Genomic DNA, 16,331 nt, shown 5'->3' with positions numbered 1-16,331 from the left:
AGCTCTTCTCTCAACTGAGTTAAATTCTTTCTGCCTTAAGATCTTCCAGGGATTTATTTGTATTTTCCTATTTGATCCTGATTGATGCAAGGGGCGAATAAAATATCTATGAATTAAAATGTGGTTTAGGTACAGACCTACCCGAAAATGAACTCTCTGCGCACCCTTGCGAAGCAGAAGAGAGAAATGTAAATAAAAGAGAGCCGGCCCAAGACCCAAATGGTGCAGTAGGAAGCCACCAAGGAAATGAGCAATGCCCTCGAGAGTCAGAGCCAGTAGGTAAGGCTGACTCACTTCCTTTGTGTGAGTGTGTGTGTGGGGGGGGTGCTCGCCTAGCACGTGCAAGGCCATATAAAATATAAAAATAAATAAATAAAATAAAGGTATTGCATCCAACTGCAACTAAAAAATAAATATATATATATTTAAAAAGGCAAAAGAAGTCAAAGAGGGATTGGCCACAGAATCAGTGAAACACAGACACCTTCACAACTGCAGGTGGCAATATATGCAAACAGGGCTACAGATAGAAATGTGGGAAGGAAGGAGAGACAGAGTGAAATAGAACAAAATGCACACAGAGCAGAGCGAGGCTCTACTGGGTCTCAACCATGGTCTTTTTTAAACTTCAGAGTCCCATCAACACATGGCTGCCCACGTGGACCCTGGAGAGGCGAGTGTGGGGACACCCAGCCCGTTGCCCCACTGTGTAGAAGGTAAGTGTCACTTACCTTACCCTTTTGTTTTTCCCCAGATCCTCCATGTTTGTGGGGTTATCAGTTGCCTTTTTAACCACCTTAATCATTTTAAAGCTGATTTACGTAATATGTTTATATTTATATATATTTATTATGTACAATGTGTAATAATATATATTTTGTATAATTTATAGGTATTATGTACAATATGATGAAAACATATACATATTAGATACATGCATAGATAGGAATGACTAATTGAGCTAAAACTGACATGTTTTATTTTACATATTTATAATTTTTATGGTGAGAACACTTAAAATCTATGACCTCAGCAATTTTAAGAATACAATACTATTATTAACTATAGTCACCATGTTATACAGTAGATCTCTTGAACTTATTCCTCCTAATAGAAATCTTATATCCCACGTCTCCTCTAACCCCTTCCTCTCCCAGCAGCTGCTGATAGATACCATTACCCTCTTTGCTTCTATGATCATGATTAATACTTTCACACTCCACATCTAAGTGAGATCATGCCATGGGACTTTTTCTGTGTCTGGCTTATTTCACTTAACATAATACTTTCCTGGCTCACTCATGTTGTTGTGAATGACAGGATTTTTTTCTTCTTTTCTAAGGCTGGTATTTTGCATGTATATTCCATTTTCATGGTCTGTTGTTAGGTAATTAGGTTGATTTCATATCTTGGGATTTGTCAATAATGCTGTGTAATAAGTGTGGGAGTTTAGATATCTCTTTGACACACTGATTTTAATTCCTTTGGATATGTGCCCAGTAGGGAGATTGTCAGATGGTATGGTAGCTCTACTTGAATTTTTTGTGGAACCTCCATTCTGTTTCCCATAAGGTATACTAATTTACATTCCCGGCAACAATGTGCAAAGATTCCCTTCTCTCTCCTTTCACACCAACGCTCGCTATCTTTTGTCTTTTTGATAATAACCATTCTGACAGGTGTGAGGTGATATTTCATTGTGGTTCTATTTGTAATTCCCTGATGAACTGTGATGTTCACCTTTGCATACACTTACTGGCCATTTGTAAATCTGTGTTGGGTAGACGTGGTACATGTGGGCATTCTTTTCTTGTTCCTGATCTTAAAAGGAAACCTTTCAACTTTTCACTGTCTGATGCTTGCTGTGTTTGTCCTGTGTGGCCTTTATTTACAACAACGGTATAACTTCCATTTTGATCATAAATTCGGTCTCCTTATTTGTTATGGTGTGTCTTGGTGTAGTTTTGTTTGGATTGGGTCTGATTGGAGTCCTTTGACTTTCCTGTACCTGGAAATTTGTATCTTTTCCAAAATTGGGAACATATTCTGCTATTATTTCTTCAAATAAGATTTCTACCTCTTTGTTTTTCTCTCCTCCTCTGCAGACTACTATGACTCTAAAATTTACTCTTTTGAAATGTCTCAAAAAGCTGTAAGTTTTCCTCACTCCTTTTAATTATCTCCTCTGCCTATGTGTTGTCAAGAAACCTGTTTTCAAATTCAGATTGTTTTTTCTGCTTGATCAATTCTGCTGTTGACTTTCAGTTGCATTTTTTCGTTGCATTCATTGTATTTTCTTTTTTATTTATTTTTTAGTTATAAGAGGACATATTATCTTTATTTTATCTTTTTATGTGGTGCTGAGTATCAAATCCAGTGCCTCATGCATGATAGGCAAGCGCTCTACCTCTGAGCCACAACCCAAGCCCCTCAATTCATTATATTTTCAGCACCAGAATTTCTGTTTTAGTTGTTTTTCTATCGTTTTTATTTTGTTTTGTATTATAATTTCAACCTCTGTTAAATTTCTCACTTTGGTCAATTATTGGCCTCCTGATTTCACTGAGTTGTTTCTCTGTACGTTCTTGAAGTTTACTGAGCTCTCCTAAAACAATTATTTTGAATGTTTTCTCAGGTGGCTCATATATCTATTTCTTTGGGGCATGCTACTGGGACACTGTGGTGTTCCTTTGTTGGTATTCTGACTTCCTGATTTTTCAAGTTTCTTATTACCTCAAATGTCTGTACATTTGAGGAAGTGGGGGCTTGTTCCAGTCCCCGAAAACTGGTTTTATCCTAGAAAGCCTTTGCCAGTCTGCTGACCCAGAGATCTGTGGCAGGGCATCTGGTGTGGTCCAAGGACCTGCTTGCTGGCCCAGCGCCTAGGACAGCCAGTGGGTCGTCCTGTGCTAGTGGACCTTGACTCAGAGATTGCAGAGCTCTTGGGGGACTGGGGTGGAAGCCAGAAGCCTAGTACCACTGGGCTGTCCAGGTGCTGGGGTGGGCCTTTGACTTGATGCCCTGGGGCTGTTCTGGAATGGACCTGATCTGAAGTGTGGGACTGCTGAGGCTGACCTGGTATTGAGTCACCTGTGACCATCTTCACAGGACTGGTCATGATCCTGGGACTGTGGGATTTAGCCTGGGGTTGGGCAGGCTTGAAGGCTCAGACCACAGGAATGGGCTGGAATCTGAAGTCATTTGGGCCTGCTCAGCACTGAGTTTTGCTGGGGAAGACCCAGTGTTGGAATATAAGACAAAGTCTATTTCTTAATTTTTTGCCTCACCTAGATGCTGTGATCTCTCACCTGGTTCCCACCGCTCTTGTGAAGGTTTTTTTGCACACTCAGTTGTTCAGATTGGTGTTTCTGTGGGGGGATGAACAATGGACAGTCCTATTCCACCAACTTGCTCTGCCCCTCCCCAATTTTCTAATTATGTCTTCACTTTTCTGTGAGAGCAACAATTCTGCTTTGTGGTCCCACGAACTGCCTGCCCCGCCCAGACGCGGCCTTTGTGCACACCCTCTGGTGGTTTTCAAGAGCCTTGAAAGGCAAGGGGGAGAGGGCTGTGCTCTTTCGTGGAGGTGGTGTGTGTCCTTGGGTAGAGAAAACAAGGAGCGAACGTATGGGAAAGGTCAACTAAAGATCAGTGAATAACACAGTACATGAATGAGGCAGATGTTAGATAAATTGACATGGAATCCAAACATTTCATGTCACATGGTCGATTAAAACAAATAAGTTGCAACTTATTTCAAAGGTTAAATGGAAGCGTGGAAATCATGCATGACGTTTTCTATAAGATTTGCAAGGAAGGAAGCCCAGGGGAAGGCCCTCAGGAGGAAACCACAGGGGTAGAACTCCCGGGCAGTGGGCGTGGCACTGGGGAAACTGGTGAGGACTGGAGTGGTTGGAATGAGATAGTTAGAAAGACAAAAAGTGACATAGAAGAGTTAGGAGTCACAGCGATAATTAAATTTAAAAAGCAGATGAGGAGCAGGTAAAAACGTAACAGATGGATCAGCTAAAGCATCAGGTAGGGGACAGCAGGGTCGAAGCCAGGTACAGCAGGAGAAACCCCAGGCACAGAGTGTAAGGAGATCTCCCTCTGAGCACCTGGGCCCCAGGGTTCCTTCACTCTGTGGCCACAGTACCACCTCTGCCTCACCCTAGTCCTGGGGTGTGTGTGTGTGTGTGTGTGTGTGTGTTTCTTATTTTTTAAAGGAAAAAAAAAACATAGAGAATAAGAATAGAAAGATACAAAGGATTGAGAAGTATCAAGAAATAGGACAAAAACATGGGGGTGGGACATGAAGAGTCGTGTAGAAAACGAGTTAAAAGTCAAGGGGGGAAAAACTGGTAGAGAGGGGCCGTGTCCAACAAGGGACAGAGGACAAATCAAGACATTGTTTGATCTGAGAATAAAAGGCACAAGTTGCCTCTGTCAACCCTGAGAAGGGTAAGGTGTCCTTTACCAAACTGTCCCCTGTTTTTCTCCTCCCCTCGGGCATCCTGCCTCTCCAAGGCTCAGTCACCGTGTAGATTCTCTTGATTCCTAAACATGTATTTCCCACCCAGACCTGTTGTTTGTCTCATTTTTCAAAGTGTCTGAAAATCTTCAAAGATCTGAAGGATTTTTCGATTTTGAGGTTGTCGCCATCATCTATGGCAGTGTAATGTACAAACCACCCCAGACCTACTGGTGCAAAGCGACCATCACTGTATTTACCACTTCCTTCAATTCTGATTTTAAAATATCTCCAACGGTTCCTTTTCTCTGCACCCTCAGCACCATCATCCTGATCTCAATCCCTCTGGCTCTCAGAACTGGAGGAACAGTGTTTTTGCTTTGTTTGCTTTGTTTTGGGTTTGGTTTGGTTTGGTTTGGTTTGGTTTGGTTTGGTTTGGTTTGGGTTTGGTTTGGTTTGGTTTTGTCTCTACAACCTTGCTCCCCTCAAATGCATTGTCCGAACTTACACTAAAAATGGAACTTTCAAAAATGCAAACCAGTTCCCACGGCGCTCCTATTTAGAACCCAGTGCCTTCCTGTGGTCCTGAATTAGGTCAGTGCTGCCCGGTATGACACATCCTGAAAGAGGCCTGTGTGCTGCCTACCCCATCACCTGCCTCTCACCCTCTAATGCCTCGCTCACCACACTTTCTTCAGTTACTTGAATTTCCCAAGTCCTTTCTTTTACGTATCTGCCTTTACATGTGCTTTTAGAATACAGTTTGGTGTCATCTGTTAAATTTGGAAATATGCACTCTAGAATTCAGAACTGCATTTCTCAGCAGAAACTGCCAGAAATGTATAATGTGTTCATCAGAAGACAATGTCCACAGCAGTATTCATAAAGTCAGACACTTGAAATAGCACAAAAGGAGAAACACATGCCAGCTTGTTTCTGTGATGGAATACGATACCATGTGCAACAAGAATGATTATACAAAATTATATAATAAATATAATTATACAAAAATGAATATGGATGATTCTCACAAACATGGTATATAAATGTGTAATATGTATATATAAATATGCACACACATACACATATATAGATGAATTTGGGGCTATTTGGCTTCTTCAGGGATATATATGAGAGAGTAAGAAGAGCATGATTCTGTTTATATAAAATTAAATTACTTAAGATGCAAAACTAATGGGAGTATTGGAAATCAGGAAGGCTCTTGACTTTGAGAAAGATGGTGGGGACAATTAGTGGGAGATGTCCCTAAGAGGCTTCTGGGGTGTTAGCAATCTGTGTCTTGTCCAAAGAGACATACTTCCTAATCATTCAAAACCCACTTTTATATGTACTGCAATTATAATTTTTATTTTTTAAAAAGGCAAAAAAAAAAAATGTTATTTACCAAAAAAAAAAAAAAAAAGAGGGGGGGGAATAGGTTAAAAACAAAACACCATCAAGAGAGGTACAAAGGGAGAGACAGAACTAAGCAGCAGGAAATAGAGGAAGGGCATCTCAACAATGCAGTTTCAGAAAGAGATTGTTATCAATGGCATGTTTGTCAATGGGGGAGGAGAACGAAAATTCTTTATTCATTACAATTTGGCCCAGGAGCAGAGCTCTCCAGCCATGGAATCCACATGACTTCCTGTTCTGTGCGTCTGGTGGATATAAAGAAGGAAAAGCCATTTTTTCCCACGCAAGTGAAGCAAGGATCCCAAACCAGGACCAACCATTACCAGCCATCCGAAGTAATAGGTAAGGCTGACTGAAAGGATCTGTGAACAGGTTCCCAGGTAAAGGGCTCCGCACGTCATGAAGGCCCACCAGGCAGTCCAGGTAGCCTCTGGAGCAGGCCAGCGCTGGGTAAGCTGAAGCAAGTTAGCTTAACAGAGTTCCTTAGGGTCTGGGAAAACACTGGCAGAAATGGTGGTGATAATGAGAACTGATGTCAGAGGGATTGTTTCTTTTTCTTTTCTTTTCTTTTTGAGAACTAAAATTGCATTTGACATTTTTATTTTAAACTGCAAAAATAAAAACAAGCAAACAAACAACAAAAACTTGAAATAGGCTCATCAAATGTTATAAATTCATCCATTTTGGGAAAGCAGAAGGTAGACCCTACCACAAAGAAAAGATACTTAGTTAATGGAGGTTTAGTTTACAAGTACACTTCTCTCAGGTTAATAACCTTCTGAAAATTGTTTTATTCACCTCACTGTGGTAACCAATAACCATATTATGAGTCAGACTTCATTATAATTGACTATATTCCATTAATACTAACATTTATTGGGTTTGGTCTGACTGCAAATTCTTAACCATGTTAGTTTTGGAGTTTTTTTCCCCTCAAATGATGAGTTATGTTAGTAAAAAAATCACTGCATTTCTTTAACAAATAAATGAAAAGCATAACTATGCAAGCAGACTTAAACTCACTCTACTACCAATTGAAAACTACTTTTGTTCTTAAAAAAAAAAAATTAGCAAACAAAAAACATTTAGTTTGGGGGCGGGGTCGTGGCTCAGTGGGAGAGCACTTGCCTAACATGTGTGAGACACTGAGTTTGATCCTCAATACTACATAAATAAATAAGTAAAATAAAGGTATTAAAAACATTAGTTTAATTTAACAGTTGTTAATTTTTATAGTTGTATTCCAATAACTACATGATGTAAATGTTCCAGAAGAATCAAACTGCAGCAATGAATGAACATGCATGAGAGAATTTGTGCATTCAATAGAAAAGCTATAGTTAAAATGCTAGGGAGAACAAATCTGTCTTGAAAATATCAATTCCTTTCTTTAAAAAAAATTACTGAGTCTACCAAGAAAATACAAAATCCTCAAGGTCACGTACATCCTGCCTCACTGTTGCTTGAATTCTGCTGGGTTTTGATCCTTCAAGTCATAGTCTGGATCATTTTCTTCATTTCCTTCCTCTTCCCTTCCCTATATTAAATTTCAAAATGCATCCATGAAGTAGGTACATGGTAGGAAAAATTGGCTCATAATGTAGGGAAAATTTAATACAAGTTACTCTATGGGTCAACAGATTTTCATGATTAGAGAGTTTAGTAATAATACAATTTAATTTGAACTCTTCTATTAAGAAAAATTTCCCAACCATCCAGACAGCTTTTATCAAAAAGATTTACTGCAGCTAACGTTGAAAAAGCTTACTGTAGCTCTTGACTTCAACAGAGAACTGCTAACTCTCATCTGCTTCTTCACCTTCTCCTCCTCCTCCTCCTCCTCCTCTTCCTCCTCCTTCTTCAATAGCTTCTCCAGTGAAGCAGAACTCTGATCTTGGGATTATACGCTCACATAAAAAGTGACCAGTTTCAAAGTCTGCAGCAAGAATAGCTTCGACATCATCATCCAGCTCTCCACTGTCAGGAACTTCAGGAGGGGCAAAAAAAGTAAAGAAAGAATCACTATTTTAGTCACACTACGAACTGTCCCATGTCCTTATGTTTTTGCTTCTTTCAAAGTGACATTCTTTCCTTTTCATTCCCATCTATTTAGAACCCTGTACAACCCATAACTTCTGGGCCATCAAAAAAAAGGGGATCAGAATTGTTGATTCTGGCCTCATCCTAGATGTCTTTGTGAACACTTCACTTGTGAAATATTCATTGAGTTCAAAGTGAAATTCTAAGATAAAACTCATAGGCTGGCCGGCTTCTGAGAACTTCACTTTAATGTCTTTCATGTGTTTCAGAATACGTTCATCAGCTTCCTGAACCAGGTCACTGAGCAAGTCAGCATTCTTAAAAAAACAGTGAAACAAAATTCAGGAATTCCTTTAGAGTCTTCTTTTTCTTCATCTTTTTTCTCGTCGTCTATCTTGGCCTTTTCTTTCAGCTCCTCTGAAATTTCCTCTTCTTCATCTGGTTTCCATTCCCATTCTTCTTCTGGAGGTTCATAAATTCCATTTAATGATCTCAAATCACTTAGCAAATAGAGGCTGACAGAGAACAGCATCTTCCCTTCAAGATCATGAACTTCCTCGTGGAATTTGGCTTCCATCTGCGCACATTTAACTTGAGGGTCTGAGAGGATTCACTCCTCTCTTAACCACCCTAGGCCACCTTTCAGTGTACCCCGTTGGTGTCTCTACCCGACCCTCGGGTCTTTCTTGAAGAGCTGCAAGAATCTGAGGATTTTGTATCATCGGAACCAAGTCAGCTGATGCACTTTGATTTTTGTTTCTTCTCTAGTTTCTTCTACTTCTTCAACATCATCCAAATCTTGATCAAGTTCAGAATGTTCTTTGTTGTCAGTGTCTGCCATGTTGGAGGGACTGCAAATGGGCAGCTAGTCTGGGGAGCCAGGCACTGCCCAGGCAATACCTGGGGAGGTAGCAGAGACCTGGAGCTGTGGGCAGTGCCGAGAGCAGAGGCTGTCCCTTCCTGAAGGAAGAGGAAAAGGAACGCAGTAGGAATTAAAGACGAGGGGGAAATGGGGAACCAGGATATTCTCAAGAGGAGATGGAGAAACAACAGATCAACACAAAGAGGAGCCATTGCCAGAAACAGAGGCAGAAGCTGGGGTGGTGGCCAGAGCCCAGAGGAAAGGGAAGAGGTGGAGCAGAGGTGGAGGTCAGAGGGTCCGTGGGCTGGGAAAAGCTGCCTCGTGTGTCAGTTCTGTCGTTTGGGTTAGCCCTGGAATAATCCCCAAGCCACACACATGCAGAGAGCCCCACGTTACCCTAGTTCCCAGGTCTTCCTCATGCTCTTGTTGTGGGGCGCCTGGCTGTGTGGGCTCCTGCTGGGCTCCCTGAGACTCTGAAGGGATTTTGGTCCTTTGTGCAGTCATCAGCAGTGAGGACTCGGACGACCCCAGCGACACAGAAGAGCCTGTGGCAATCTCCAACTCAGCACAGAGGAACCATCCTGGTAAGGACAGGCTGGGACAGCGGGCTGGGACAGCAGGCTGGGACTGTAGGAAGAAAGGCCAAGCCACGCAAAGACGCCCCTTGCAGGGAAGTGTTTGTGTCACCGGGGATAAGTATGGCGAGTCACTAACCCACAAGGCAGGTAATCAGAAAGGCAAATCACTGTGGCCTGACCTTTTTTCCTAAGGTTTTTCTAAGTTTTCTTATTAGGGAATTTTCTACTGAGTTGATTCCTTGGCCACAACAGAGGCTCCTAAAGAATTCTGTTCTTTTGGGCAGTGATCAAAAACCATGTCCAGTTTGACTTGAGAGATGAAGAAGAGGCCCAAGAAGCCACTTGCTCATGGCACCAGACTGCTCCAGGTAAAATTAGATGGCAACTCCAGGACTACAGAATGGCGGAGTCCACAACTGTTTTCCTGATTAATTTTATTCTGAGCATTCTTCATATGCCCTGATTCTGTAGCTTCTAGGATGTCTTTTTTTGCAATCTGGTCCTAATGGGAAATCGAAGGTGTTAAGAAAGCATTTTAGACTGTTGTTTAACTGAAAAAAACTTAATTGACTGCTGCAATTAAAACATTGCAAAAATGTGCTTATAAAATGAGTCTTTTTGACTGCATATCATTACACCTATTACTGATAAAGATTCAAAATAATGTACTTATTCTCCACCTTACTATATAGGATATAGTAAGAAAAGTGTTCTTCTTTTCATTAATATTGTCATTTGTCTCAAGTTTATAAAGTTTTAGAGGGGAGAGAGGCATGATCCTATTCTTGGTGGTTGTCAGAGAAATAGCCAAATAGAAGATTCCCCTTCTTCAAAATCAGACTTCCATGATTGTCCTGAAAGAGAAGCGAAGCTAGGATCAATACAGATGCAGACATAAAGCCAACAAGAAATCCATAAAGGACAAGTAAAAGAAGAAAGAGAATGCAGTGGAGGAAGACAGGGGCCAAGGCAAAGCAAGATGCCCAGTGAGGGTGAAATTTTCTTAGCGTCAGGCTAGGTGACGGTGAGCCACATGAATTTGAAAGGCAGATCATAGAAGTCTGAGGGAAGGAATATTCTTGTCCTGGAATTTCAGAGCTCTCCAAGTTGTTCCTAGTGTCCTCTCTATAGGATTCCTCTTTCTTGGTTCCCTTGGCATTCACTAAGACCTCCAAGGGATATTTGCTCCTTTCTACAGCGAGAGGACCTGACTATGGCTCTTCAGAATCCAGTGAGGAGGAGATACCCTCAGCGCTCCGGATCTCAACACCAACAGGTGAGCTTGATGCCAAGGGCAAGTTCTGCCACTTGGGCTCCAGGACATCCAGGGCACGATGCAGAGCCCTTGTTCCCAGGTGCATTAAACTCTGAGCACACACCACAGCATGATTAGACAGCCCAGGGATCCCAGATTCAGTGATAAATTACTTAGCTGCAAACCTATGGGGAAAAAAATTATCAGTTTTTAAACTCTTTGATTTTGCAGTAGAGCTAAAAGATGTGTGTCTCTGCCCCATTGGTAGGGAACTCTCCTTTTTAGAGAGACAGAAATAATCATTATAGCATCTTTGAAGTCCAAATCCTGTCTCAGTAGACACTGGTCACTGGTTTTGCTTTCCTTTTCTTTCTAGATTCTGTGAGGATGTCTACTTGGAGGATACACAGTCAGAAAAGAAGTAAGAGCAATTAAAAACTCTTGGTGTAACAAGAGTTTTTAACAGTTTTCCTTGTAATAGTTTTCCTTGCCACAAAAGCCTCATTTGGTTTTTATATCCTTTAAAATCAAAATACAATTTTTGAGATTTTAGATGATTCACATGATACTTCTATAATTAGTGAGTCAGACTAATCGGTATAACACAGAGGCCTCACGTGTACAGTGGCACCAGCACAAGGTCATTCCTCACTCACTGAGATCAGGGGGTTCCCAGATGGAGTGCTCACCCGCCTCAGGATCACGGGCCCAGCTGATGGAGGTGCTGATGTCTCTTAAAGGTTGTGTCCAATGCCCCCAGTAAGAAACGCAGGTGGAAGCTGACATCTGTGCAAACAAGGGGAAAGGGTCAGAAGTGTTAGAGATGGGGACAGAAGGGGCTGCTTTCCCTGGCAAAGTTGGCCCCAGCCCCAGCCTTGGGGATGGTTCCTGGAGCAACCTTGTCCAGCGGGTCAGATGGAGCCAAAGGGTGGCCTGGTGGCAGGAATATCCCTACCTCTTACTCAAGCTTCCCTTTGCCAGTCCTCCTTTTAAAGATTGGATGGGATCCTAAGGCACAGGCGAGGACTGACTCGGAACTTCCTTCCTTTCTGTAGGGCGCAGCAGTGAAAGCTCTTCAGAGTTGAGTTATGGAGAGGAGCCTCGGGAAGCCCTGAGAAGTGGATCAGGTAAAGAAGATTAGACGCCACGCCTTGGCCTGCAGGATGTCAGGACTCTGCACTAAAAGCCACTGAGTCCAGATGCCTTTTATTTTGAACAACTTGACTGACTTGCGTCCAGTTATCCTGGAAACTTCTTTTCAATACTTTAGAAAATGGAAGGAGGCAGGAAATCATCATAAACTCACATTGAACAGCATGAGTCCCTGTCAACTAAATGTATGTAAATATATTTTGCTGTCACAGGAGAAATAAATAGCAAAGCAATGGTATCTGTCATGCCTACTCACACAAAGTCTCTAGATTTCTAGCCCCACACTGGTCATTTGTCATTTGCAATTGTAGAAGCCTAAGAAGACAACCGGTCCTGCTGTGTAATTATAGTCAGAAATAAAAGCTTCAGATCAATCACTCTCAAAGTTTAGTATAGTTTTTGACAGATGTCCTTCACTGTAGAATTGTATTATATTGTATTATTTCCATGTACTTTGACAAACAAGATCTGTTTTTATCATCACAAAAGCCTTAAGACTTGGACAGGTAAACCCTTGCTATCCCCATTTGGGACAATAGAATAGATGTACAAAATGTGTAAGAGTCAAAAACTCAAGTAACAATAGGAACTAGCAACCATGATGTCTTACAGTGAGTGACTACTGCATATAATGGGCAGAAAAAAAAAACCTGTGATACATGATCAGAGTCTGAAAAGTTAGTATAAGGAACTTGTAATATTCACAGGGAAATGTGTCAGTAGCTGATGAAAGAAAGAAAACATTTAACAACAACAACAAATAAAAATATAATATGTAAAGTACATATTATATTTTATAATATATGGTCTATGGTATATATGTATACTATGTGTGCTGTATATGCACATACACATTTACACATTAGCATATACACGTTTTCACATGTGTGTATACATAGGTTGAGATACATGCATATCCATGGAGAGTAAAAAATGAAAATCACAGATAGACAATAAGGACAGGAATAGAGCCTGATATTTTGAATACAAAACAACTAGAAGGATCCATCCAGAAAGGATTAATAGAGAAATAAAGGGGACTAGAGATCCAGGGCAACACTGAGAAGAGACAGTGCAACGTGGGAGGCCAGCAAAATCAGAGACAGAGGCTCACAGGGAGGAACAGAGGAAGGGCCTTGGGCAGGAAATAAGGAAGAGGAGAATGAGGTGTGGCCAGACAGAAGAGAGGCTGCAGCTCTGTTGGACCTGACGTGCAGTCATGGGGTGGGTGTATTTTTTTCTCAGCTCGTCTGAATGCTAGACGAGGTTCCCTGTGACCACACTGAAATTCGTTCCCTGGTCACACCTGTACTCGATCATTTCCTTATTTCTCTTCAGTGTCCTGGGGATCCAGAGGTCTTCAAATGAATAGTGGTAGAGTCAGAAGGGACATATGTGATTGGAGAAGCCAATTATGATATCATCAATTATTTTTGTTTACCTGCCTATGGCGGGGGGAGCCATTCTTTTCCTCCTAAACACGTGTGCACGTGCGCGCGCGCACACACACACACACACACACACACACACACACATGTGCACATACGCATGCAGACTTGTGCACAGACTCAGTGTTTTCCACAGGTCTGAGAGGACCAAGAGAGAAAGAAGAGCTGGCTCTTGGATGAAGGGAGGTGACTCTGAATGAAAACTGTTAAGAGAAAAGAGTGGAAAAGGGAACCTTGGTGACCAGATGGAAAGAGACTGAATAAGTTTCAAGGCTTTCTAAGTGGATGTGGATCCAAGGATCCCAGACTGGGGAGTTTGGGGGAGAAAAGGGATGACTTGCAAGGTACCTCTCAGGAGCTGACCAGAAACGAGGAAATAAAAGTTGGTGATTGATCGAAAGCCCTGCAACGTAGAGATCTCATGTGCAACTGGCAAGGGAATAGGCTGGGTGATTGGTCAGTGTCAAAGGACTGGCATTTGATGAGGATAAAAGTAGTGTCTGTGAGATGAAAACGAACCTAGAAGAAGGAAATATAGATAGGCAAAGGTTGACATTGCAAAAACAGTTCAAAGATCTAGATAAAAATGCTAAAATATCAAGGTAAGATGGCCAGAAACAAAGCCAGAGTCAAATAGAGAACAAAAAGGGAAGTGAATGTGGAAAAGGGTCACTTCAATAACAAAACAAGACCCAGAGACATGAGCCCAGAAAAGCAGGTGGAATGAGATGGGTAGAGGATGATTCCTTCAGGAAGAGCAGGGACCAAGGGGCATGATGGAGAGGAAGCTGTAAGAGGTGAGAGAAAAATGGCGGTGGGGCCGCCTGAAGAGGAAGAGAGACAGAAGTCATGGGATCCAGGGTGAACATGAGACAAAAGCAACCTGACCCAAGGCATGGTTCACAGTAGCAGTGAGTCTTCAGGGTAAGGTGTCCCCGGGGATCTAGGTGGCCCTGATTACTCGCGTTCCACGGAGCCCTCTGGTTTCTCTAGCCAGCCCCGTCTTCCCATCTGAGTTTGAGAATGTCCTCTGTCCAAAGTTCTGAAGGCTCCAGTCCTCCTTTGGACGTCAAGACCTTCACGCTCCAAAATCAACGTTTCCAAAACTGAACACATCATCTTTTGCCCTAAATCCAGACTCTCCTCTTTCAGTGTTAGTTCTAACTCTAAAACACACTATTGATTAATCTCTTCTTTCAAGAAGAAATTCTGGGATCATCTATAAAAGAGAGGTATATTTTATACATATATATATATTATACATATATATGTATACACACATATACACACCTTTATGCACTAAGGAATAACAAAAGAGATTTCAAAGGTAAAGCCATCCTTTGATGTAGGAGTGGGAGGGAGGAGTCACCAGTGTTAGGGGAAAAGAAAACTTTGGGAGGGGGAGGAACATGGATGAAAATTACTTTACTAATCATGATTTAGGAGCAGGGCAACAAGAGACTGGAAATGAGAAGTGCTCCTGTGTCCTGTGTTCCCCAAAAGGTGTGCCAAGAGGCCAGGAAGCAACGGTGGAAAGTGGCCGAGCGTCTCACCCAATAGGCAAGTCTGCTCAAGGGCATCAGGGTGGAGGTGGCTCAGAAACACCACAGCTGCTGGGCAGGACTGTGTCAGGAGAGGAAGCTGTAAAAGGTGAGAGAAAAATGGCGGTGGGGCCACATGAAGAGGAAGAGAGACAGAAGTCATGGGATCCAGGGTGAACAAGGTGATCAAGTTCAAGGAGAACATTGGGAAGACTCTAGCTCACCAACAGGAGGTGGGCCCCAGGCCCCAGGCTGCAGGAATCCAGAATAAAAGTTTCCATTTTCTGCAGCACTTACTGAGTACACAGTGACAAGGAACAGGTCCAGCCATGCCAGAATCCTGTTCTCTACACGTGCATGACCTGACCCTTTGGGAACTGCAGAAAGGCAAGAGAGCGTTAGATACACGTGTTTAACAGGATGAGCTCTGTTGGTTACATGTGGTTCGTGTAAAACAGCTGTGTCCTGTTTATTATCAATACTGAAGCATCCGATTTATATGGCTTCCACCCTTACCTGTAGAACCAAGGAAACAGTGTGCTTCTGCTGGTAGATCTGAGAGATGGTAGAATAGCTTTTCCACAGCCTTAGGAAAGCCTAAAAGGACAAATGGCCCTGTTACCTGTTGGGAAAAAGACCTCACATAACTATTCTTAAACTAAAAATATATAGTTCCAATGGTTGTCTTCCAACATGTTATTGATTTATATAGTGATTTTCTATTAACTCACCAATGAGATCATCTAATCTTCATAAACAACTTAAAATTTGAGCAGGATTACCCTTGCTATCCTTGTTTCATGGATCCCTGTTTCCTTAAACAGGCACACAGAGTAATCAAGAGCTTTCTCCGAGTGTCAGGGAACTAAAGGAAGGCCTTACATCTTCCCTACCAGTCCATTTCCTTAGAATGAAGATAGAGAAATGAAGCCCATCACATCAGTATGGTCTTTAGTCTTCCACACACTGAATTGTCATATATTTTTAACTTTTATTTATAAACCACAGTTCTCTGACCCCCATCTTCACTTTCTAGATACCACGGATGTTGGAAACAATTCTACTTTGGGAAAAGGCAGTGGGGAAAGAAGTAAGAACAAATAAGTATTTGCTTGATTTTTATGTTACTAATGAACTATTTTTTAATGCTAAGGTTTATTATCATCATTTTTATACCTTTCATAAGACAAAAATGCCTTTGAAAGTAACAATGTACTTTTCAAAAGGTTCATATCTTCATGTTTTTATTCTGGATTTTAAATGTTTCTATTCTGAATTTTAAATGTTTTAAATGTTTCTTGTAAACATCAATGTATAGCTTTTGAGAATATTTCTATGCATGTATAAATATGTTTTGAAATATTTTATTTATTTAAATAATATAATTCTACATATTCTTTCCTTTTCTTGCTTTTTAAACTAAAATATCATAGCTAGATAATAAATAGATTAGCATCTTTAATTGAACTATGAAAATAATATTATAGGGCTACTTTAACACGACTTTTCCCATCTTTAGTATGGTGGAATTCTTCAATTGCTCTTTTTTTAATTTATTTTTTTAATTT

At 41.3% G+C, this 16,331-nt stretch overlaps 1 protein-coding gene and 1 pseudogene across 6 annotated transcripts in view; one reads left to right on the top strand and one right to left on the bottom strand.

The window, feature by feature from the left end:
• The window catches only part of Sp100 (SP100 nuclear antigen), a 93,397-nt gene that overhangs the window by 42,521 nt on the left and 34,545 nt on the right, over positions 1-16,331 (top strand). For 3 of the 6 annotated variants that reach the window (XM_077110232.1, XM_077110230.1, XM_076865498.2), the window contains exons 6-15: positions 130-279; positions 633-716; positions 6,083-6,229; positions 9,290-9,373; positions 9,652-9,735; positions 10,566-10,643; positions 10,999-11,043; positions 11,678-11,749; positions 14,666-14,872; positions 15,800-15,853. In XM_077110232.1, the coding sequence (XP_076966347.1) occupies positions 130-279; positions 633-716; positions 6,083-6,229; positions 9,290-9,373; positions 9,652-9,735; positions 10,566-10,643; positions 10,999-11,043; positions 11,678-11,749; positions 14,666-14,872; positions 15,800-15,853 (1,005 nt within the window). The remainder of the gene's footprint in view (positions 1-129; positions 280-632; positions 717-6,082; positions 6,230-9,289; positions 9,374-9,651; positions 9,736-10,565; positions 10,644-10,998; positions 11,044-11,677; positions 11,750-14,665; positions 14,873-15,799; positions 15,854-16,331) is intronic. The other 3 variants (XM_077110233.1, XM_077110231.1, XM_076865500.2) reach the window with 3 other exon arrangements.
• LOC143406739 (nucleosome assembly protein 1-like 1 pseudogene) lies at positions 7,627-8,768 on the bottom strand (annotated as a pseudogene).

This window comes from Callospermophilus lateralis, chromosome 9 (assembly GCF_048772815.1).
Source record: "Callospermophilus lateralis isolate mCalLat2 chromosome 9, mCalLat2.hap1, whole genome shotgun sequence".
Lineage (NCBI taxonomy): Eukaryota > Metazoa > Chordata > Mammalia > Rodentia > Sciuridae > Callospermophilus > Callospermophilus lateralis.
Note: the sequence above shows the minus strand (reverse complement) of the source record. Positions and strands in the feature narration are given on the sequence as shown.